This window comes from Dinoponera quadriceps, unplaced genomic scaffold (genome assembly GCF_001313825.1).
Source record: "Dinoponera quadriceps isolate SergipeBrazil2010 unplaced genomic scaffold, ASM131382v1 scaffold2167, whole genome shotgun sequence".
NCBI lineage: Eukaryota > Metazoa > Arthropoda > Insecta > Hymenoptera > Formicidae > Dinoponera > Dinoponera quadriceps.
The window spans coordinates 1107647-1132153 of NW_014556702.1; the positions used below are offsets into that span (position 1 = coordinate 1107647).

The 24507-nt window shown below is 49.1% G+C and overlaps 1 protein-coding gene across 1 annotated transcript in view; it reads left to right on the forward strand.

The window, feature by feature from the left end:
• LOC106748006 (MOXD1 homolog 2) overlaps positions 1–24507 on the forward strand; it is a 240215-nt gene that overhangs the window by 91918 nt on the left and 123790 nt on the right. The window contains exon 2 of the mRNA XM_014626136.1: positions 23203–23505. Coding sequence (XP_014481622.1) covers positions 23239–23505 — 267 coding nt within the window. The 5' untranslated portion in view covers positions 23203–23238. The remainder of the gene's footprint in view (positions 1–23202; positions 23506–24507) is intronic.

The window sequence follows — 24507 nt, forward strand, 5'->3', positions numbered from 1 at the left end:
TTACCCAGCGAGTGCTGTTTGCTAACAGCGTGTAGAACCGCGAGCCTCGGCGTGTGTCGGTCGTCGTCGTCGTCGCCGTTGTCGAGGAGGAGAAGCGTACACCGTGGCACTCGTCGCCATCGCGTTTTACCGACCGACCGAATTCCCGTTTAGCGAACGGACGTCGGCGGCAACGTCGGGAGACTGCGAGAGGCGCTCGCTTGCTCACTGCTGGCCTCCCCGGCGTAGCAGCAATTAAGCTAATGTCGCCTTCGGCGAGTGAGCAAGTCGCTTCCCTTTGAGAGTGACCCGCTTCACAGTGCGCCGTGTGTGCGCAACGGTATGCGTGTGTGCGCGCGCGCCTGTTTATCTACAAACGACGGCCCGTGCGGCAGTGAGCCTGCGGCAGAATTTTGATACTAATTGAAATAATTGCGCGAATCGCTCCTAACGTGCACGGGTATCGGTAATGCGAGGGGACGATATGCCTCTCTCTCTCTCTCTCTCCTTTCGGGATCCACGATCACTGCAACGTTGGACAGCCGCGACGAAGTTGTTGACCGATGCGCCCGACGTTCTAACTCGTAAATGTAATTAACGCGAGTGTTTGCGCTACGCCCGTGCGAAGAATCGTTTTCTTCCCGCGAGGTATTTTCTCGAGAGCTGCTGCGCCGGGCGCTCTCTTGATTTTCGATTCTCCGAGACGCGCGCCCGCTATCCGCTGATTTCTCCGGTGTAAAATATTCTTCCGCGGCTATTTCGCGGAACACGGTTGAAAAGTAACGCCGTTTCGCGTAGGGTATATCACGCTCGCGCGTAAAATATTATTTTAAAATATATAAAGAAAGCGAAATTTCTCGCGTGTCGGCAACCGGGGATGAGACATCTGTGCGCGCTCCTTCTCGCTCCTTCCCTTGTTATCCGGAGAATGATGGTATAGATAACCGGCTGTACTTGTGGAAGACGAAGGTGTCATAAAGTTGACGTACCTTTAAAGGGACGATACTCGAGCGCGAGTTGCCGCGCGAGAAACTTTCCTTATAAATTCCTCGCGACGTATATATATATCAGCCTTAAAACAAAATAGTAGTTTCGCCCGACGGGATCGTAAAACTTGAGAGAGTTTGCGATGAATACTTTATTAACAAAGGATCGAATGCGGTGAAACGGAAAAAGAGAACAAATAATAGACACCGGCGCCTGGAGAGGTCGTGAAGCTCGGATTCTCTCGCAGCGGCGCGTAACTGGTGCCCTCACACTTTCGGGCACCGCGCTAAAATCCACTGCGACGCGATACACGGTATCGGTCAAACATGGGATTGGAAGGTAGGGCGAAACGTCCGCCCGGCGGAAAGCCTTGCACTCGTCGCAATCAAATTATACACTTCGTTCGCGAGCGCGTTAAATTGCAATTAGCGCTCGTTTCTCTAATTCTTTTTGCCGTTTCTCTTTCGGCCTTTTTACGCGCCCGGGTATATCCAAGCTAATTTTCCCTTTCTCTTACTCTCTCTCTCTCTCTCTTTCTTTCCCTTCCTCCCCCCCCCTTTTTTTCTCCTTTTCTCGCGAGCGGAAGGAGCGGCGATGCGTTTCGACTCTTTCTGTACTCATCATATAACGCGTGAAAAATATTTCGTCACGACTAGAGCTGTCAGTTTTTCGATCGGTGTAATTAGGGTGATTTATAAGCGGAAACTTGCCGAAAGTCTGTGTGATCGTTGTTCGGAAATAATCTCTTTAAAGAAACCGCCTCTCTCCTGCGTGCTCGTGTGTGTGTGTGTGCGCGCGCACATCCCGGTGTGTTCGGTCAGGTGTTGTTGAACGGTTTGGAACACGGAAGTGCACGACGTGTAGCTATAATATGGGATCATAAGCCGCTTGAATTCAATTAAGGCTTTATAAGGTAGATTACTCTGAAGCTCAGGGGAATTTAGTAAAAGTGCGTCACGCGTATCGATATACGTGTATGTGTGTGTGTGTGTGTGTGTGTGGTGTGTGTGCGCACGTGTATGTATGCACGTCGCCGAAATTATCCGATTAAAACGCAATATAAAATCAATTACTAATACTCGGTAGAGGAGAGTGGATTTATGCTAGAATAAATTTCACGCTGGAATAGCGTTATTTTCCGTGGGTGCGCGCGAGCGCACGCTTTGTCGTGCGACACGAGCGCACCTCGCCGGCAAATAACATATGTTATTACATATGTATGCGCTTCCGCGTATGTACGTACCCGCCACTGCCGCTCAGCATCGGTAATCGGATGCATCTCGTCGCAACGACTCGATCATCGATCGCGAAGCGCAACGCGTTCGCGTGTTCCCCGAAGTGCCTCGAGACGGATTCACGTCGCACGGATCTCGTTGTACATAACGAACCACCTCCGGCCTCGATACATCTAACCAGGGCCGATGTAAGGATGATGCGGTTGCAGGGACAGCGAGTCCCCACGAGAAGCCCTGGTGCTCCGCCGTGGAAAAAGCGCGCTTGAGAAGACGAGCCTCGAATCTCGTCGTCACTTATTTCACGATCGCGTGAAACCGAACTCCTCCCCATCGTCGAGCGACGTCCCTGTAATTAGACATTTAACATTAATTTAACAAGAATATTCGCCCATAAAATGAATTCCTCTCCCGTAAAATTACGTGTACAATTTCGCGCCTCACGCTCACCGTATTTACGCTTCGAGCTTCGTGTGCATTTCAGTCGATATTAATCATGCGATTATGAAATTGAAAAGATCGCCTAGCGATCATGTGTATTTGATGTTCCTGTATCCTCTGCCGAGAGGAAGAAGTGAAAATCGCATCTCGCAGTTTCGCAAAATTTTGCCCTTTTAATGTTGAACGGCCTTTTTCTAATTTTCCCTCTCTAATTGTTTAAGTTCAATATTTCGAGACGTTCGCAGCAGAGCGGGATCCTCAGCTCGAGCGTTCCGCGACGCGCTTTGTCCGGGGCCCCGGTTTATCCCGCACCGATCCTGCGTCTATCCACATTCGCGGCGAGTGCGGTCTGCGGTTTATCCCTCATTACTCGCGATTCGTTCGCGGCAGGAACGCGCGCGCGCGCGCGATTTTCTACCAGGCCGATTCCGCGGCCCTCCGGCCCTCCGCGGCTCCTTCATCGCGGTCCACCGTCGCAGTTATTCGTCGATTTGCAACTCGCCCCGAAGCACGTGATAACGAGGCTCGCGGTGAGCGAGGAAATCGCCGGCAAACTACGGCCACTACCGATCGCCGCGAGCTCGCGTTTTGTGTGCGCCTCCGCGATTCGCTCGTGCTCACACAGAAGTGACGTAAACGGATCATCGTCGCGCGATTGCAGATCCCGTCGCGATAATGTTCTCACAAGTGTACGCGGGAAAAGCAACTCTGTTATTGCGACTGAATATTCTGTTCGCTGGGAATCTGACGAAAGCCTCGTGCGAGGACAGTTTCGTTCTCTGAACCGAACTTTCCTTATTTTCGTTTTAAATAATCAAACCTTTGATTCGAACCAAAACATTTGTTTGCCCGTATCCAAACATGAATTTTGTTTAATTCAACTAAATGTTTCGAAGGGTTTCTCAGTGTATGTACGTGTATAAGGAATACAGAGTAGCGTGATGCTAGTGTTTATAATATTTTACGTTTATTAACGTAACATTTCGAGGATTGTCTCTATGTTATTGATGCTTATCAAGTTCGTCATTGATTCCGCCACCACCTTAACGGAGCTGAATGTCCGAACGAATTTTTTCGGCCACGATAATCGCGAGATCATCGTTTCTCGTCACTGGCGTTTCCGTTTGGTCCACATTCAATTGTACGAACTGATATTTCTCTCTTCCGCGTAAGAAAGGGGAGCGGCGCGCGTTTAAAACAATATTTATTTCGACATATTCTCGAGAAATGGGGCGGGAGGGCAGTTTGCGCGTTTAGCTGAATTGTGATACCGCGTGCCGACTGGCTCGTTCGCTGAATTTCTGCAAAATTCCGCTTACGTCGCGTTGCGCAATATTTAACTGCGCACGTTCCACGCGGACTAATTGCCCACGACCTCGCCCCCGTGACGAAGTTGGTTTGCCGAAAATCACCGAGTATTCTCCGCTCCCTCCGCTTCACCTCGTTAAGGAGGTCGCGTCGACAATCTTGAGGATAATCGCGGGTAGCCGCTTAACGATTCCGCGACTGCGCGATTGGAAGCCGATGATGAGGATCCCATTGAATCGGGCCTTCTCGGCGAGGACGGACGACGGGCGGGCAAGAAGCCACCCTCCGAAACGAATCGCCACAATTAAGCGCGCAATTATTCGCCCCCGAAGACTCCCCGAAGGCAGCCGTTAATTTAATTTGCCACGCGGGGGACGTTGCCGGGAGAAAAACGATCGGTGAGATTGCGAATCGCGGAAAGTCGGAGGGAAAATCGCTCTTAGCTGTATTTTCCGAATGCGGATCGAAAGTTACGCGCGCGCACCCCGCGTCTGAGGCCGTTCACAATTCCGATAATGAAACCGCTCTTTCTCTCGGCCGCTCTCGCCGCTGTTTATTTTTCCATAGTAATTGCGCCGCTTGCCTCCTAGACCTCCGACGGGACTTTTTAGATTAGGCCAAGTTGCTTCGGGTCTCGCGTATGAATTACCACGGCCATTAGGGAAAGAGGAGAGTGCGAAAGGGAGAAGGTGGGGAACGAGGGTAGGGGAGGACTTGTCGTGAATTTATGGGCGAAGTCGATTCGTTTAAATGAAATGAGATTAAACGCACTCGGGGATCGAGAAACGCTGGGAAAAGGTGGGTGAACCAATACGGAGTAATGCCGCGAGTGTCGTCACAGATTGTTCTTAGCGGTTGTGCCCCCACTCCTCGTGGATGTCGCGCTCGATAACGCGAATGCACCTTGTATTCCGGTTTTCGACGGGTTTCGAGTGCGCTTCCGAAAGCCATTCCGCTTCCGCTCGGCGGCGCGTATCGAATTGAAAACGAATATTTGCAAACAATGCATATCTTGCTCGACACGGGAAGTGGATACTAAAGAGAAAGGGGAGAGCGAGGGGAGAGGGGGAGAATTTTTCTCCGACGGTTGCGGGGCGCGCAAATTGGAAATTTGTGATACGCGTTCTCCGTGATATGTTCGAGGAAACGTCTCTCGCAGGACACAATAGCTTTCGCACGCGCGACAACTGAATATCGCGGTGTCACTTACGAAGTCAACTGAATAAAAGTCAGAGGACCGCGTCGAGGGGCCGAACATGAGGCAAAAATGTGAAACAAACGCGAACGGGAACGAGTTAATTTCATACCTCTGTCTTTTGTTCTCCCGCGCATTTTAGCACAATGCGGCCGTAATTAGACGTCGGTCTGGTACAACGCACTGTAAACGCAGCGCTTTGCGCATTGTGCGGCGGGAACGTTTAATGCCGCGTATTCAAAGACAAACCGCGCTCTCTCCCTCCCTCTCTGTCTCTCTCTCTCTCTCTCTCTGCTCCCTTCCTTCCCTCGTCATTTTCCTTCTCCCCTCCACGCTCTCTTTCACTCTGTCCGCGCTTAAACACAAAAAAGGAGATCCTCATTCTCCTTACCGCAACAAATCCTGTTGCAGCCAGGTCTCAATCAACGGGACTATTTGTTCTTCGCGCACAATGATCCCGCGTGATCCTCCATTCGACCATAACTAGGAGAATTGTCCGGCGATCCGCGGAGGGAACGCGCACGTACCTCGAGAAAGAAAGAGAGAGAGAGAGAGAGACACCGATCTCGGGCTGTATGAAGGAACGTCGGCGCTTTTTGCCCATTGTCTCAGGCACCGCCTGCGTACGTGTCTATCGTCAAGGTATCGCGAGCGATAAATCGCCCGGCGGCGGCGGCCTCGCCCTTCTTCCTCGAGAATACGAGAGCGTTGTCGACGGGACCGCGTGACTTTGCGCTTCCGTTGCCGCAGGTGCGCAGCAGCCATCATTGCGGCGGCCATTCATCGCTTACCGCGGGACAAAGGTGCCTTAAATGTGCGTAAGACGTCATGCACAACGGGCCCTGCCCCTTCGGCCAATAGTATCCTTGCCGGCCCAGGACGACGCCATTTTTTCGCCGGGTCTGCACACAAAGCGCAGTCGGCGGTACGTTCCCGGGGAGCGCCGCGCTCGTTTCATCTTTCGACACGTGCGAAACAAACGTTAAGCCGAATCATTCCATTGTCGCGATATTTCCTCGAACGAGACTCTGCCGATGTGTCGAGCGAGGTACTTCCGCGATGCTCCGAGCTGCATTTTCTTCCAAATTGTTATTGCCGTTTTAAAGTGGCGAAGTTACACGGTTTATCCTCGTGCCGACCGCGTCGGCACGCGGTGATTTGATGCACTTGAATCGCTTAAAGCGCGTTGAACATTAAGCAACGGAATTCGAGCGAATAGCGGTGTACACGACCGGTGTAAAAATGACGCGCGAGATTATTCTATCGCCGGGATCCGTTACAAGTGCTGATTGAGCATAGCCGATGCTGATTTTCCGAGAACATTATCGACTGCTGCGAAAGTGATTGGAGTACACATGTGGGTAGCTCTGCGATAAGCAGCTCTGCGATGCGTTTCATTCGCACGGGTATGACGATAATCAGGAGCAAGATATAATTTAGAGGGCCAGATAGAGAGACAGTAAGCAGAGTAATCAGAGAATGATAAAATATTTGCCTTCGGATGGATATTGATCCAACAGATGCTCAGTCTCAAAGGACGATTGGTAAAATGTCGATTTTGGTCTGAGAAGTGTAACGTAAGTTTGCACATGTAATGTTATATTCTTCGAGTCGCTGAGTACGATGGCTAGGCATTTTTATCTATCTCAACCCGCGGAAAAGTGATCAAAATTCGTCTTAAAGGGATGTAAATAAATCACTTTTAATAATAATTTAGTTAGCGGCAGTTTTCTTCCAATTATATAATTATATAAATAACAACCAAACCGCGGTTTTGGTTGAAGGAAGTAAATTTGTTCATTTTCATGGGTCCGAATGGTCTGGTTTTCGTAACCAGAAATTCTGTCTCCTTCAACCAAAACGCGTTAGATTGTTCATTGTCAACTAAATCCATCGGCATTCATTTCTCAACCAGCACGGGTTTAAATGGAGAAAAATAGAATCCCGTCGTATTCAGCGATCCAAAAAGGTCACATGTATAATTTACGTGACACTTTCTGGACGAAAATCGGTCCATTTTACTTATCGTCCTTTAACGGAACGGTTTTTATTCGCCTCTTTGAAATTTCACGCGTTGTCTCCGGCGAAATATCGGAATTTTTCCACTCTGCAAAACGCGCTCGCGATGATCGGAGGAACGCGAATGCCCGGTCGTCCCTCTGATTCCGTAGCACGCTACATAAGACACGAATGGGTCATCGCGTAAACTTCTCCTCGTAAAGACGCCCTACGGGCGGCGAAGAGGGTGCGAAGTATTTGCCGAAGTTGCGACCATCATCGTCCGTCGGGGGTGGTATCGTCATCGCCGGCCGTTCCGCAGCTCCTAGGGCGCTTTCGCGACCTCACTTTAAAGGGATAACGCGTTCGGAGACTTATCTCATAATATATTTATAGCGGCGTTACGACGGCTATATATTATGTCTCCATTGCTGCCGCTGTCCCTCCTCACTCGCTCGATATATTATGCATTCCGAAGGCGATGTATTCTCGCATGCGCGCGAGCGCGCTTTATCCACCCTATACATTTTTGACCCCCGGATCCTCCTCCATCGGCTTCGTTCCGTCATACGGTATTACGCGATCGTTAATCCCGTTCGAATATCTGCCCGTTGGCAGGGAAATCTCAATTCTTTGAGACTCACTTCCGTGTGACTGTGCGTATGTATGCGTGTGTGTGTGTGTGTGCAACGCGCCGGGAATTTCCGAGGACGGCGACCGGTTTGAGAATGACGACGGAGTATTTTCGATCGGAACTCATTTATCTCGTCTCTCTTAACATTAACCGGATTAATCAGATGAAACTTAACGACTGAGTCAACTCGTTCATTTACACCGAGTATGACTCCTCGGGTATCGAGGAATCACGCGATAGAAACCTACTATCGGCTGATAAGGATCAATGGGAGATTACGCTCTCGGTGCTTTAAGGGACGGCTCGTCCCAAGGCGCGCGCAATATAAACGGATTTTCTTCCTCGCCGCGCTCGCCCCTCCTCACCACGTGCGGTTAAGAAGAGTTGGATTACGCTTACGGTGTTCCGCAGGCTGAATAACCAATTATGAATACCAAGCGCATCTGCGGGCACACGAGTCGAGCCGCGGTTCTCGCAGTCTCGACGTCGCCTCTCCTTTCGAGCACCGAGGAGAGCTCGACGACGAAGGACTCCGCCGGGCCATTACTCCTTCATTTGCCCCGGGTCCATAGAAACGTAATTAAATCCTCCGAGCGGACGCGAATCGTGGGAAAGTCGAGATCGCGAGGGTGGACGAGGGAGGAGGAGGAGGAGAAGGAGGTGGGTCGCGCGCGGAGGCTCCTCGCGTACTTTTGACAAGCTGGCGTTAATCGGTGCCACCTGGATCGAGGTCTTCTCGTCATTTTTCAAGAAGTTAATCGGCCGAACGCCGTAATTAGCGAGTCGACGGCGTGCCGCGCGACAAAGGACACTTGGGCGGTCGCATTTTCCACCGGGGATATCGCGGCTGGTGCGCGTTTCTTCGAGAATGACTGGTGGAATATGAAGTGACAGGTGAAATGTAGGACGACGGGAGGAGTGTAGAACTATATATGTGTGTGTCCGCGGGTTGACCAGCTGATAAGCGAGTGTATGACGGGTTCTTTTGATATTCCCTTCCCGTTGACGCGCGTACGCGTGCTCGGGCCGCGTTTCATTGAGACGATCGTCGCGCCGGGTTGATTTAATTCAAGTCGAATCGACTGACAATACTCGTGTCGTGCGCTTATGACCGTATATGCGACTCGCGCGGATGAATGTGGGAGATGAGCGAGATAGCAAATGTCTTAATGCGCGCGATGTTAATTATTTAACGCTCGTTCCGTCGGGACTGGCTCGCATTCAATGGCACCGTCTGCGTGTTGTTAAGAGATTAAAGGGATACGTAGGATAATTACTCACACGCTTCTTAATCTCGACCGATTCTCCTCTTTCTCGCGTGCGTATATTGTGTTCAGATATTTTACTTCTATCTTATATTTTCCTACCTGTTGCGGGTTATGCGCGAGTACTCTCGCACGATGACAAACATTTCCCGAGTCGAAATTCGTCGTCTCACATTAAGTTCACTTAGTTTTACATTAAGTGGAATTTTCTTTATGTGAAGAAAATCGAAGTAATTGCATATTCGTGGCATCGGAGGAGCATAACAGACCTTTGAAGATTTAATGTAGAACTAAGTAGGTTTAATGTAGAGTTAAAGTTCCGACTCGAGTTTATTATACTTGGGTTAAAATCGGTCCGTGTTTAAGTTTGTGAGTTAAGTTTCTAACATATCCGTGTGTTAACTCATCGTGTTTATGTTTCTCAACATTTTATGTCGTGTCAATATCCAACGTGCATAAGTATTAAAATAGCACATTTTATACTTCGGTGTCGATTAACAAATTAACGATACGTCAATTTTTGACATAATATTTGTGCTCCTTTTCAACATATTCACCTTGTATGAAATTAACTGAAAAACTTGAGTGGATCGTTTAGGACATGTGAAATTTCACATAAAATTTTTTACCGTGCGGACAGTACAATAAATTTCTGTCTCCCCGCTCTTTCCTTTGTGCCGGGCCGGTATTCCTTTCCTCATTCCCGGCTTCCTCCGGGTTTCCCCATCCCTTTCTTTCCCCGAGTTACTTTTAACTTTCGAAGTTTATCTTTCCGCGCGCCCGCTCTCTCGCAGAGTCGTTCGCCCCGCGATGCAACTCGCGGCTTCGATACAAACTTTACACTTAGTGCATTATGAATACCGCGATCTCGCGAGCGAACTTGCCCGTTGCATGACCATTTTTAAAACGTAAAACCGCGAACAGCGCGAACCACTGGCGGAGGAGGCGAAAGAGGAGCTCTAATCGTTTGACGTTTCCTTCGAAAACAAATTTGTCACAAGACGTCAGTCTCCTCGTGACAGTTCGCGGGAGAAGAATCTATATTGCGAAAATGCATTCGTCCCACTCGCGCCGAGAAATCTAATCTAATCTAAAATATCCCTCGGATTTTCCGCGACGCGTCTCTCGGATGCGGTATAACGTGGAATAACGTCGACTCGAGTATCCGTATTAACGTCAGCTCTTACGAACGCGATAAGTAGCGAAATCACGCATTATCCGTGAAATATCGTTTCCCCATCGATTCCAGCGTAAATAAATGACTGAACGGAACTTTGATGAAAGCTCCGGCGAAATGGGATCAAAATGGTAGAAAAATCACTTGTCCGGCGTCGACGATGAATCAGTGAGCGCCGGCGTAACGCCAATTTAACGACAATTCCGATTGCGGGGAATTATTTAAACACAGTCGCGCAGACGGTGATTAAATCCGGACTAATGAATACAAATGCGTGACATTTTTAACGTTCCTATCTGGATTCCCCCGTCGATGGTATGTGTATTTACGTATCCCGGCGCGGGAATAAAATATTCCTGCGGCGAGATATCGCCGTCGGCCGGTCGCCTTTTTCGCAAGCCGCCTCTCGCTCGATATCGTTACGTGTCCCGCCGTAATTAGCGGCGCAATGTTGCAACAACCGCATTAACTTGTCGCAGCAATCGTAAGGCGATACGTATTCTCACCTGGCGCGTACGAAACGCTCGGGCCACTTTCATCTTTCTTATCGAGCGTCTCGCGTTATCAAGGATGTTGTAATCGTGAAATGTTACATTAAACTCTCGACTATTCGGGGCTAATGTTTCCCCTCGCGAAATTGGGTCTCGCCTCTCGCGCGTCTTTCCGCGAACTTTTAATTTGCAGCTCGTAACATCTTCGTAACTCCAAACGGCAAATTAAAAAATTCCCCCGAGATAAAGCTCGCTCGAAGTTAAATGAAGAGAAAGATCTTATCTCGATGCATCCTTTTCAAGCGCATTTTTCGCAGCGCGACCGCTACCCTCCTTTATTTATCGTCACGTATATTCAGTCGGAAAAGGAAAACTTCCGTGACGTTCTCCTCCTGTGCTCGCGCCGAAGTATCCGCCGTGAAAATATCACCGTGCCGTAGAGCCGTGCGGCATCATGCGAAATTTACCAGCGAGGACCTTAATTACCAAACGGAATTACTAATGAAAGAAGAGCGGGCGATTCGCGAGGCGTCAACTAAGCCGCCTTATCAATCGATGAAGAAGCCGCTAGTTTCTACAGGCGGCTCGTCTAAGTTGTGCTTGCTCGTCGTCGTCGTCTAAGTTGCCCACCGAGCTTCGTTGGTTCGATACAGTGACGTGTTCCGAGACAATTAACAAACCGTTGCATCAAGTAAACCGCTAAATCGCTGTGGCGATCATACACGGAATACACTCTCATTTGCAATTAGAGTGGCTAGGTGGGTTATTCATTGTGCGTAACGACGTTGAGCGTCGTATTAACATCGATCCATTTCAAAGTGTGTGCATTCGCTTCAGCCTCATTAGTCCCTTAAACAATTATGACGATTAAGTGGATATCGCGATACCGATCATCATTTCGCGTCAGTTAGAGAAACGGGAGCGATGAGTGCGTACGTCGTTACTTCTTATCCACTTATCATACAAGTCGTTTTATGATACGCTGATATTTCATTATTCTCGTGGCTCGTACATTCGCTTACTTACTCTTGAAAACGAGAAATTGCGCATAATGCGGAATACTATATTCTAAATGATATTTTTCATTTTGGAATAACACAGCCGTAAATTCAGGACTTTTTGAACCTTTACATTACCCTTTAAATATGTTATAACGAAGATAAGAGATAAGCAACGAGTACAAATACGAGTATTCAGCTCGGGAGAAATTAATGGACGCGATATAATTCAATATGCGGGTTTATGTTTGCAAATGATAGTCGAGAACAGATTGCCTGAGAATTTTGATTTGCGGCCTTGTCATTCCGCGAGTGTAGACGATGTACGCGTGATCTATATTTGTTCTCGATCCTTAACTTTCCATTTACCGTGCGGACTATTAATCTTCATGTCATAGACGACGTAAGCGATAATGCCGTCGAAATGCTTTTTTAATAGGAATGTCGCAAACTTCCCGCGCGCGCGCGCGCGTTCCGTTCCTACTTTCCCCCAGTTTACTTTGTAGGGCGTCCGCGATTAAAAAAAAAAAAAAAATAAAGCAAAAAGTAGAGTACAGAAACCAGAGGTTTCTCCGGCATATATAACGACTCCTGTGATATCCCGAGTTATTCCGACATCTGGGTTGGTTGACTCGTTCTGCTTTTTTTTTTGCCTAGTAGTTCCGTCAACGATCTGCATAAATGGCCGCAATGCGTGCGTGGAATTCCATTTAAAAGAACGCGCGCAGAGACTCGCATTTCAGGATTTGAATTTCAAGAAACTCTATTTCACCAAATTTTTCTTTATTCGTCCGCGGGTAGATTATAATTCCTCATCGCGACACACATCCCTCACATAAATACAGAGACGCGAGTGAAATTACGCGAAATTTCATAAAACACAACACTCGATGCACGTTCACTGAGAGACAGATATTTCGTATTTGTAACCGTAATCATCATAATGAAAGAATTATACAAAGAAAAGAAAGTTTCATCGGGTTCCATTCAAGGAAATCTTTCTCTCCGTGCAGGAGAACGAATTTCTAGTAAGTATTACTATAGTCAGTGATAATAATTTTACATGCATGTTGTTGCTGTTACTTTTTGTGGTTAAGCCCGTTAAAAGGGTATAGTCGAGGCCGAAAGTAATTGTAATTTCTCTCAGTATGTACGCGCGCCAGGCATTGTTACAAAACACGAAAAGAGCTTAGGAAGGTTCAGCTGAAAGCTGACTTCGCTTCAAGAAATGCCGGTGCAGCCCGAGGATCGAGTTGCAGTCGCGACACGGCTATCGATTAAAAACCGAGAAGAGCCCCCCCCCCCCTCTTTCCCGTCGTAAATTTGTGGGCGTTCTCGTGCGTTCGGACGGTAAAATCCATTTCATTAATGCGTTCGACGGCTCGTCGCGCGCTCCGCGATATCGCTCACGTAACTCCTTCCGACGTCGCGTGCGTCGTTCGAGTAACGTGCACCGTCGCGATTAGCGAGGGCACCGTTGCATTAAACGGTGCGCCGCCGAGTTCCAGCAATCCTACGCAGAGTCACGTACATACACTCATTTGTAGCTGTCGCAAAAAATGCGCGCGCGTTCGGATAAGCGGCCTCCTCCGTTAGCTGTTGTTTTTATCAAGGCGACATTGTTGAATTTTTTATTAACTAATCGAACGGGGAAAGAAGTGTGTCGCGCGGCCACGCGTCCACGTGCGTGCATCAGCACGCCAGGAATTAATCCTTCATCCGCATCGTGCGAGAGATATGTACGCCGCGCAGACGGAGAAAAATGTAAAAACGTACGTTCCCCGTCAGCTTGACGTCGTGGCAGATTTGAATTGGTAATTCTGAAACGGATATATCTCGCCGGTGAAAAACAATTTTCCCGGAGAAACAACGTCGAGGATAGGGGGAGGGGAGGGGCGGAGATATTTTAAGTCGCGGGCGAATACATCTTTCGGGATTTTACGTTTCCCCCTTCCCCCGTGTCTACGTCGAATTGAAGTTGGGACTGGATTTTCTTGCATATTCATGACGGTGAGTCGCGTTGCGAGTGTGCATTTTGTCACGCGTAGTTTGCAAAATCAAGCGAGAGGGAGGGGGAGGAGATGTCGCCGAAATCACCGGGCGGCGAGACGCGCGTCGAGTTCGTCGCGACTCTTCGCGCGATCGGCGATTCCCGTTATTTCCACACAGGTGACGCGCGTTCATTCCCTATTAATCCACCATCTCCGCTTGTCGTTCACCTCGATCATCATCCGTAACGCGTTCAGACTCCGGATGCTGGCTCGCGATAATAACGCAATTTGAGTCGCGTCCCAGACATCTTCGCGCCACATCGAACGATTTTACGGCCGTTAATTGGTACGTTCGATGCCGGCGTTGTCGGCTTGTATATCTTTCGTCGTTTTCTCTCTCTGTCTCTCTCTCTCTCTCTCCTCCCCCATCCTCTCTCCGACATCTCAAGAGGTCTGGTGTCAGTCTGATGGATGAGACGCAGTCGTGTGCATACTCGAGAATGCGTTCGATATTAGTTCGTCGACCTCGTTTAGGACCGACGATGTGAGAGTGCTTGGATAGAGTCACGATACCCACCCGATATTTGAAATATCGCCAGTCGATGCTTCTCAGTTAGTAATTGCTACGATAATGGATAATGGTGAAAGGAGGGAATTTTGTCCTAATTGATTTGATTTTAATTTACCTTGAGTTTTCTCGAAGGAGACAACATCTCAGAGAGGAACGCGAGCGAGCGCGTTGGCGCACCACGCGCGCCGTCGTACTTTCTTTGGAACATTGCCTGCGAAATTTCCTCAGATCAATTTCTCGCGTGCCTCATTCTCGCGTCTGTGGCATGACCTCGTGACGTTAGTCGCGTAAATTGCCTAGATCGCGAATGTCGTCGTCGGCGCGAGATTTCGGAGAAGAGGGTTGGTCGATACGCCACCCCCCGCGTGTTTGTATACTTGGAGGGTCAAGATCCCCGGCAGCAGCCAAAGGTTGTTTTTCTCTTCGTACAAGTTGTACTTTTCTTATCAAATATTTTTTGGAATACTTTTCACGATACTCACAATAGACGTGCAGAGTCGGATTTTGCAATTGAGGTCGAAAAAATTTTTAATAAATGAAAATGCCGACTCTGCCCTCCAAGTGTCACGAGTGTATGACCTGGAGTACAGCATGAATCCGTATTTTCATTTTGATAAATCTTTACCTCAATTGAAAAATTCTATCTCAGGGCTAGGTACGTTCGCAAGAAAGAGACCATAAACATAAATAAGCGAATATGATTTCCCCGAGTAAAAATATGAAAAAACGCAGATACAAACGAAAAAAGTGTAGCCTAGTGGCACTTCGGCCTTTGGCTCCTGCCGGGCTTTAAAGAACTCGATTTACCGAAGCATCTGCAGCGTGAGCTCTTACTTTTGTCAGTCGTGTCTTCGTTTGAAACGCGAGAAACTTTCGTCGGGTCTTATATAGACACCGCGCGATGTACATATAGATACAATGTTTGGGGACACTTATTGATCGCGTAAATACGTCGACGGGGCGATATTTCCAATAGTAGTAGACTGGGCGAGAGATTCGGGCGCGTTGAAATTTATGTGAAATTCCAAGCGAAGCGCGCCCCGGACTCACACACAGGCACACATACATACGCACACACGCATACACTTACGCGAGCGAATCCAAGTTTTGCTTTTGACATTTGTCGGCGATATCGTGCTTTATTTGTCGCCGGGTGTCGCCGCGCGCATCGCGGCCACCGTTTTTGCATATACCGACGACTTCCGGAACGGCGCGATGCACTTTCTTTCGGATAAATCAATATGCCGGCGCGCTGGTAAACAAGTAAATCAACGCGGGGTAACGACGCGCGACATGGAATCGCACCGATCGACGATTGCGCGCTCGTATGTCCCGACTATTTTCAGAGAATATGATTTAGCTTAACGTACGCACACGTACACACTCGCATTCTACAACATATCGGCCTTCTTCGGGGAACATCCCCCTAACTTGGGATTTCTCCAGAGATCGAGTAGTCGCGGGATGATCGCATTACCATGTGAAAAGGCGTCTGACGCAGAGTTGTCGTATTGCCGAAAAATAGAGCATAGGTCAGACGTCTTATTTACAACCTTCAGACCTCCGGAGGTGATTTAAAACTGGTCTGTTTCAAAACAACTCGTCGCTTGTGCTCGGCGCGCATAAAAATACACCGTGCGATCTTTATTCATATTCCACATTTTTGTATTTGCCGCCGAGACATTCGATATGCGAGCGCGAAAATGATCAAGTCGAGAGAACGCGGAATACGCGGGAATCAATCTCGCGATCGCGCGAGCAGCTTCAAACGCAGCTCCGGGACGCAGCCGCTGGAAATTCGGAGCGCCGCGCTTCCCGAGGATAAAGGAGCGTAATATGAAGCGGGCGGATCCGATCGACGTATCGCACTCGTTCGCCAGCATACGAACACGCGTGCACGCACGACAGTGCGTGAATTTGTACACTCGAGAGAGGGGAAGCCCTTGATTCCAGTGGGCTTGCCGCGTCCACAGTCGGCCGCTCATTATTTGCCAACTCGCCGATTCACGCCTCCGTACGCGCGACACGTCGATTTAACCGGACGGCCGACATTTCGATTTTCGCGTCGTTTTCGCGGCGGCGCTCCTCGGTTTATTTATCTTAGGGGGGGGGGACTTCGCGCCGGGAGTGGTTTGTCATTCTCGTGCCGGCGGCGGCCCTCCGCGCCGTCGTATCCCATTGCGTCGGCGTCGCCGCGCGTGTACTCGGTGTTTCGCCGAGTTCGTTACGAATCGTAAGAGCAATCGTGTATTCTGTCTCTTTGCGGAAATCAAGGAAAGAAAAAGTAACAAGCGAAATCCGCACCACCGATATGCGACCCGCTCCTCTCCTCCTGCGCTGACGACACCGATAAAAAATTACAGTTATTTTCGGCGCCAAACCGACATTACCCCAGCCGCAATTTTAGTTCTACATTGAGTTTATTACATGCTTCCACGCTGGGCCTTCCATTAAGCTCCCTTGATGCTACAAATTAGACGGAAAATGATTCCCGTTATCTCCGTTTGAAGACTTAATGTAGGGCTAAAGTTTCGACCATGGGTGTAGTAACACTTACTAGAAAGATAGTTCCGACTACTTTTTGTGGTTAAATTGTACGTTCGGCGCCGAGAATAATAATTTTCCATCAACTCAGCATATCGAAGAGATAGATTATTTTTGAAATGTATTTCCTCCCATTTCTTTCACCGGGGAAATTCTTCGTTAGGTTTCAAGCATTGAGTCTCGTGCGAACCGGTTGAAATTAGTTCGACTCGTGTGCGGTTTGTATTAAAGAGATTCGCAGTGCTTCCTCTTTCGGGATTCGATGCGAATCTTAGCGGAGCACCCTGTATAGGTGAAACGGTGCCAGGTTGATACCGGGGGCGCAATTGGAGAGCAATCGACTGAACGACACGCCGCAAATCAAACCCGCGTGCAACTCCACCCTCTTCGGCTGTTCGTTCGCCGACTGCCCCTTTCGTTGCTGCCCCTCGCCTGCGATCGTGGCCGCCGCCACCCTTTCGGTCGCACCTCCGCCGGCGTGTCCTCTCCATTTGAGTCGGCGCTCCTCCGGGTGCTCTCGAGCGATCCCGGCAGCTGCTACGACCGATGCATCACCTCGGCGGGACGTTTCGCGTCTCGCCGCCACTGTTAATTGCATCGATTGTTTTCGGACCGGTCGATCGGCCGACTCGTCGCTGGAAAGTCACCGGATAAGCCGAAGGGGATTAGACGGAGGAGAGCAGTCGCGAAAACGCGCGGCCGCGCTCGTAGATTTACGGCGCTCCTATTACGCGCTGGAAATAAACGCGCCGGCTATTTTGCAGCGGCGCTTTTTAAGCACTCCGTGGCGAACAATGGCGCGCGCTCGCGCGAGACTCTTCCGGGTGCCGGTATATTTTCCCATTCGATTTTCGGCGCTTCCGCCGACGACGACGGATTTTCCAATTGTGCTTTCACATCGATTGACAAATATTTGATCGGCGATACACAGATAATTGTGACCCAGATTCCGTTTCTCGCTCGCTGGAAGCGTCCGACCGGATAATTTCCGGACCGGGTCATGTCCGGGTTGTAACTTGCGCGCGCCCGGCCTTTAAAATTAGCGCATTATAATAGCGGCGCGATCGAAATGTTTAATTCATGCCGGCCGGTCGGAATTCGTGTAAGCTCGCGTCGCGAATCCAATTGCCGATACATCGGTTTTGTTAATCGCTTGGATTAGCCGGACGGCTCCTCTCCTTTGTATGCAAGTTCGACCCCGTCCAATTATTTCCGCGTAACCGTCGCGCTCCTGACACGTATCCCGCGCATTGCATATTCCGTTATATCGCAGCTCGAATCGATCGGTTTTAATTTCGCGCCCATCGCGGCCGCCACCTAAATCATCAAACCGATGGGTGCCGTTGGCGACGCCACGTGTACCTTGACCCTCGTTAAATCACACGGGGCTTCCTGATTCGAACGCTTGCCTGTTGCGATTCTTACGCAAAATATTATTATGTTATATGAATTATGTTGTGTAAATACTGACACGATCACATGACTCTTTCTGTATTTATTATATGTATACCTTCTGCGTATATCGATTTTATATCAATGTAAAAGCGATGTAAATATAGGTGCGATGAATATGCGCTACTTTATCTTATCATATGTAAAGAAGAATCTAACCAAGACGTATTAGAAATTTTCGGCAAACTTTTCGTACCTTTTTAGGCCTCTAAATTTGATTGAAAAGGTATCATAGGTATACAAATTCGTAGGTATGAAAATGTTCCTCGAAATCGTTCTGATCGCAGCATTGACACATTCGATACGTATAAGCTGCGGGATTTCTCTATCAGGTAGACGCGTTAAATGACAGTTACGGGTGTCAATTTTGAAATTTGTAATCGTTTTTGCCACGCGTTGAGCAATGCTCCAATAAATTTCCTCGCGTACTTTCGTTGCGCAAAAAACAGTTACAATTCTGTACAACCGATAAGACGCAAACTGTGCGGGGAGAAAAAGGAATCGGTATTCTGTCGATCAAGTTTTCAAGTACGGCATCCACTTTTAACGCCCTTAATACGTATCTTAAGTCTCGTCCCGATCGTTGAAACCTCTTGATTCGTTTCATTTGCACAAATTATCGGATCATTTCAATCAACGACCTATGGATACTTCAGGCAGAACGATTGTCGCGTCATCGACCGGCGGTTGCCCCTCACACCTACTTATTCGAGACGCATCCTGTCAGCTCGCCCGCACAATCACGTTACCCTCGATATATCATTAGTGACGTTTGGTATGGAGAAAGGAGAAAACGAAAAAAAAAAAAAAGAACATACAGCCATTGTTACCGGGCGGGCAGTATCGCTCGGAGCTGGGTTCGCCCGCGTAAAATGCATCTTGTTAATCTCATTGCACAATTACGTCGCAAATAGTATCCGCGCGCCACGGCAAACATCAGTTCGGACACCGCGCGATTGCGAGGGATTAAACCATCCAGGCCCCCGGTGTTTGGTGCCGAACTCGTCGATGATTTCCGCGCGTGTACACGCCGGATTGACTTACTATTTGCGGCGTATCGGCCGATGCGCCGCGCCATTGTCGCCGTTAATTGAAACGATCGTTTGCAGATCCGCGGTCGATCCCTGGTCGGAGGTTCAGCGGCCCCTCCCCCCTTCCTCCCCCGCGCCCCTCTCCGCCGAACTGCAGCCGCACGTGCGTGTTGCCGCGGTACATGCAGGTGCATGTACGCGATCGGCTCCGCGCTTCCGCCGCCGCGCTCCCGCTCGATCAATGATCTTGATGAAGCGCTCGTCTCTGCTTCCGCGGTCGCGAAAAAGCGGCGAATTGTGAGCGGTTCGCGAGAGGGCGATTCACGAGAGCCGGTGCAGCGAACCGCTGGCGGACGATTCGCGACTGCAGCGGCTGCAGCGACGGCGGGAGGGAAGGGAAAAGTTCCGCGCGCGGGGTCTCCGCGGCTCTCCATCACGACGAACGGTGCGCGTTCGTTGCAGCTTTGACCCTTCGACAGAGTCGCATTGAGTCTGTGCAGTTTTCTAAATTCCATATCTGGGATACTATGAAAGAGATAAAATGTAACCCTTCTACCCTTTAATGTCTGTTCATGTATTCAGAGAAAATCAAGTTTTAAGTTACCGAGAGAAATTCGAATTTAGCCAATGGTCTCGAGAATAGCAGTGTTTGCACTTGGAAAATCGTGATTTCTTTACTCTTTGTTATTTTCACCTGTTACTGTAGGACGATGAAGTTGAAAGGTGGTTACACGCGTCATTCGACCCTGATATAACACTATTATTTTGTATTTAAAAAAAAAACAATAATACGCGTAATTACCTTGCTTATTTATGTTCACACACAAAAACAAAAAAAAATCACTTGTGACATCCGATTATATATAACTGGTCCTGCGTCAAATTCGGATGGCTCCTAAACATGCATTAATTAGCTTCCGGGGTTTGCATGTCGATGAAAAGCCCGGTCAAAATCGTACTGAAATAAAAAAAAAAATGTTCTTCGTGTTTTGCGCATTTTTCGCGGATAAAATCGCGGAGAAGTGAAAAAACCCCCGATTTTTTTCGGAGCCTCTAACAATCTGTGGTGTTCGTGCCTCGCTGGCAATCGAATTCGAGACGATGGTGATTCTGATCGTTGGATAATAATTACACGCGCCTCCTTAGGTCGGATTTTTACTCGCCGAGGCCGAATGATCCTTATTCTCGTCGCGCGGAGAAGACGGCGTCGGATCGTCGCGAAGTTCGCTCCGCGTGAATTTCGATTCTCTCTGGTCATCTGAGAATCCGTCGTCTGAATATTTCCATGATTATTCGGAAGTTTATCAGCGGTGTGCCGGTCGCGCCGGGCGAGCGGAAACCGCCGCCGGCCGCGGTGCATCCGCGCGAGCGCAACTCGTGGCAGCGGCGCCGCCCATTTTTGCCAATTTATTCGACCGCCGGTATCGCGGCCGATATTTTCGATCGAATAAATTCCACCGCAAAAACGAGCAGCGCTCTCGGCGGCGGCGCTTATATTTCAGCCGTACACCTGCGATCTCGAGAACGCTCGCTTGCCGCCGCTGCCACAGCAGCAATCTCGGCCTTAACTCGTGCCAGCGCCCGCTCGGCCGCTCCGCGCGAAACGCTTACTCCGCAAGTACAAATTGACTTTTTCTTTTCTCTCCCCACCGCGGGACGTGCCTGATTGCTGAAAATGCAAAATAAACGGTAGCACCGGCTATCCCGACCTCAATCCGGCCCATCCTTTTCCGAGACGTTCGCGCGCGATGAAACGGGAGTTTCTCTTTGTTCGCGGATTCATTCCGCCGGAAACTTAATTTTCCCGCGTTTCCCCCGTAGCCGTTACTTCGCCCGCCGTTGTAACCTCGTTATTCCCGGGGAAACAAAGCGCTATCGCTGATAAAGAGGTCAATACCGATTTCGCCGGGGGAATCGACGATAATGTCCTCGTTGAATGGTGGCCTATTAAAGCCGCCTCGTCTGATTCTTGAAAATGCAGAGCGAGCAGCGACTGCCGCATTGGCGCCAAGATAAATTAACCGTGACGTTGATCGTTATTTATGAGTATTCCTGCCCGGGAAAAAGCGCCGGTTGGCTCGCTCGCTCGTCGGATGTGTCTCGCTGCTGCGGAATATAAGCGTTATGCTGCGGACGCTTTAAGAAAGGATCGAATACCTTATTGCGACGTTTTAAAAGGAATCGGATGTGATACTGCTCGAGTTCCTTTTTTCATTCTCTCCTTCTCTCTCTCTCTCTCTCTCCTCTACTTTTTCTCGACGCACCTCGTTCACGAGAGCTTACTTTTGCCAATACGATTTACACTGCTCCATTTTCCGCTGTTGCCGCGAAGCCCTTTTAAAACGGTTGAACTAGATTTCGAAATATATAATTGTAGCGCTACGTCGAGCCGAGTTTATTCTCGCACGAAATAAGGCGATACACCCGACATACGTAATATTTTCGCGCGAGCGAGCTGTATTTTCCGTCCCGGCGCGAAATACGGTATTTCTGGCTGGAGCGTGCGCGCGCGGGGCAAAAGAACGAGGCAGACCGTAAAGAGGTTGAAGCGATTTCAAGTAGAACGCGAGCGTAAACCGGCCGTTGCATTGGCCGGTGGTCCTTAAGGACGATAAAACACGATGCGTACGACTATCCCGGCGCGAGTCGCGTGAGAGGGCGAGCGCCGGTGTGCACCAGGATGCGCACACATGCGCGAACGCCGAAGTGAAAAGAGAGAGAGAGAGACGGCATTGCGCCAGGCGATCGTTTGCGCTTTAAACACGGCGGATAGCTTCGAAACCAGTCGTTTCGCGGATAATGGGCGCGCGTCGGTGACGCGAAACACACACGCGGACTCCGCCGTCGCAATATCGAAGGAAAATATCGGCATAGGTTGTTTGATATTACGCGGCCGAGCATCTGAAAGAGTTCCACCGGTTTTGTTGCCTTTGAAAATGCAACGAACCGCGCCGCGAGAGACATTGTTTTTCCTCCATTTAGCGTTTTTATTGCATTACCGCTCCATTTCCGGGGGAGCGTGTCTAGTGTTTGCGAAATTCTATTCTCAACGGAATGATATATTATATCACGTGTTTGCAGAAGGATATTTACGCACCGCGCCGCATTTCGCGGCGGTTACTGCGAAAACTTTAAACAACTCGCGAACTCCGGTGCTCTCCAAATAATACATCGCGCTCTCGAGCGATTTTCGAGCTCGGGATCTGATAAATCATAATGTCGCAATCTCGATGACACTCGATGCTGAGCCTCACCGCTCGTACGTGCATGCGCGCGTGTCTGCAGCGCTGTTATTTAAGTCACTTTTCTTTGACGAGTCACTAAAAAATTCATTATCATCCCAAATAGGCCAATTTTAAGTCACTGCAATCACTTTTTTTCTTGTATATAAGCGTTCTATATATTGTTGCCGTCTCTCTGAATAAAACTGCTCTGAAAGCATACTTGTATTATATCGTTCATGTTATAAATGTTCAAACCATATTGTAAAGAGAACTCGTTATATATATTTCGTTGTCCAAAGATACATCTAGGAAGGTAAGAATAAGTTATTTTCTTCTGCTTAAATGGCCTTAATTACTCTCAGAATTAGATGAGAAATATTGCTTTTAGTTACTATTTTGATATCCGAGAGGTCAATTCTCGTCATTTCTTCTGCCAAGAAGCGGCCGTTATTTCATTGTTTACTTGTTTCGGTAACTGGATGGCAGCGCTGTGTTTGCAGAAATACGAAATATCTTACCAAGAAAGAGAGAGAAGGGGAGGCAAGGACGTTACATTACGTTAACAAACGTCGTTTTCCTCCATCCGTATTATCCATTAAGCGAATTAGATTTCAGAGTAGTATAAATTATCCCTCTGTAAACGAGACGGTCACCTCAGGTATCCCTCCGCCTTCTGTGTTTCAGATGTTTTGAGCCCGTACCGCGCGCGCTCTCGGAAAGATGAAGACTGCGGTCGGCCCCGCCTCGCTCCTCCTCCTCATTCTCCTCGTCAACGACGTCGTTTCCGTCGAGTGGAAGCATAGCGCCGTGCTGGACAACAATTTCTTGGTGCTGTGGACGCCCGGCGAGAGGGACGTTACGTTCGAGATCCAAGTGAAGACCCTCGGCTATGTCGGACTCGGTTTCACGAAGGCAACCGAGTCCGGTCGCGCCGGTGCTGACATGGTCATCGGATGGGTCGATAACAACGGTCAGGTCCACCTTCAGGTAAGCGGCGTCTCTTTACTAAGTATCAAGTAATATCTGGTTCCTTAGCGATCGCCGCCGCTCCGCTCGTCTCGGCTCGTTTCGCTACGTTGAAACATAGACGCGCAATTGCCTCACGATTACGTACGGGCGTAATGTAATACTCGCGACTTTGAGCTACGATTTGCCCGCCGAAGCGCGCCTGAAAAGATAGTAATCGAGCGTATGTAGCTCCCAACGAGAGAGAGTCCCTCACCCTTCGTGCCTTCTGACACTTCAAAGCTGAACACGTGCGTGATATTTCGACTCGAAATTTCGTCGCCCGACGAAGGATCGTTTGATATTTATCATTAAATACGGTTATATTTTCACGTGTTTCCAATATTTCGAGAAGCTCGGTCGGCAGCGAGACTTGAATTTTCACCGTTGAATAATTTCAAGACTACAATCTCGACGAAGCCATCGTCGACACTTATCGCCTATTAACCTCCGTTAATATTTCGTAATTTGACAAGGAAAGGGAGAAACAGAACATCAGCTCGTATTTTCGCCGCTAATTCGGGCCGTTTCGAGTGGAAACTGCATAGACAGCTGCAAATGGAAATAGTCACCGCGTACTGCGTTCGCATTAAAGCTCACCGATATTTAAATCAACTACGACAACACGCCCGCTTGTACGCAAAGTGCCGCGGGGTCGGCGGGGAGCGGGTAGGGAGGGGGCAAGAGTAATCGAGAATAATTATTTCCGTGCTACTGATCGAGTGGAGTTCCTCTTTGAATATTGTAAAGTCCGCCCTGGCACGCCAACATCGGCGATGGAACGCGCTTAATGGTAGTCATTCGGGAGATAAGTAATGGCTCTCCCGTTTCGATCGGCGCATCGGATAGTTATCAATCATGCCCACTAAAGCCGGCAGCCTGTCATTACGCGTTCTCCTCATTTTGCACGACACTCGGTACATCGGCGGGGACTCGCCCGCGGAGACGATTGCCTTACGTAATTTTTCCGCGAAAGTGTGCTTC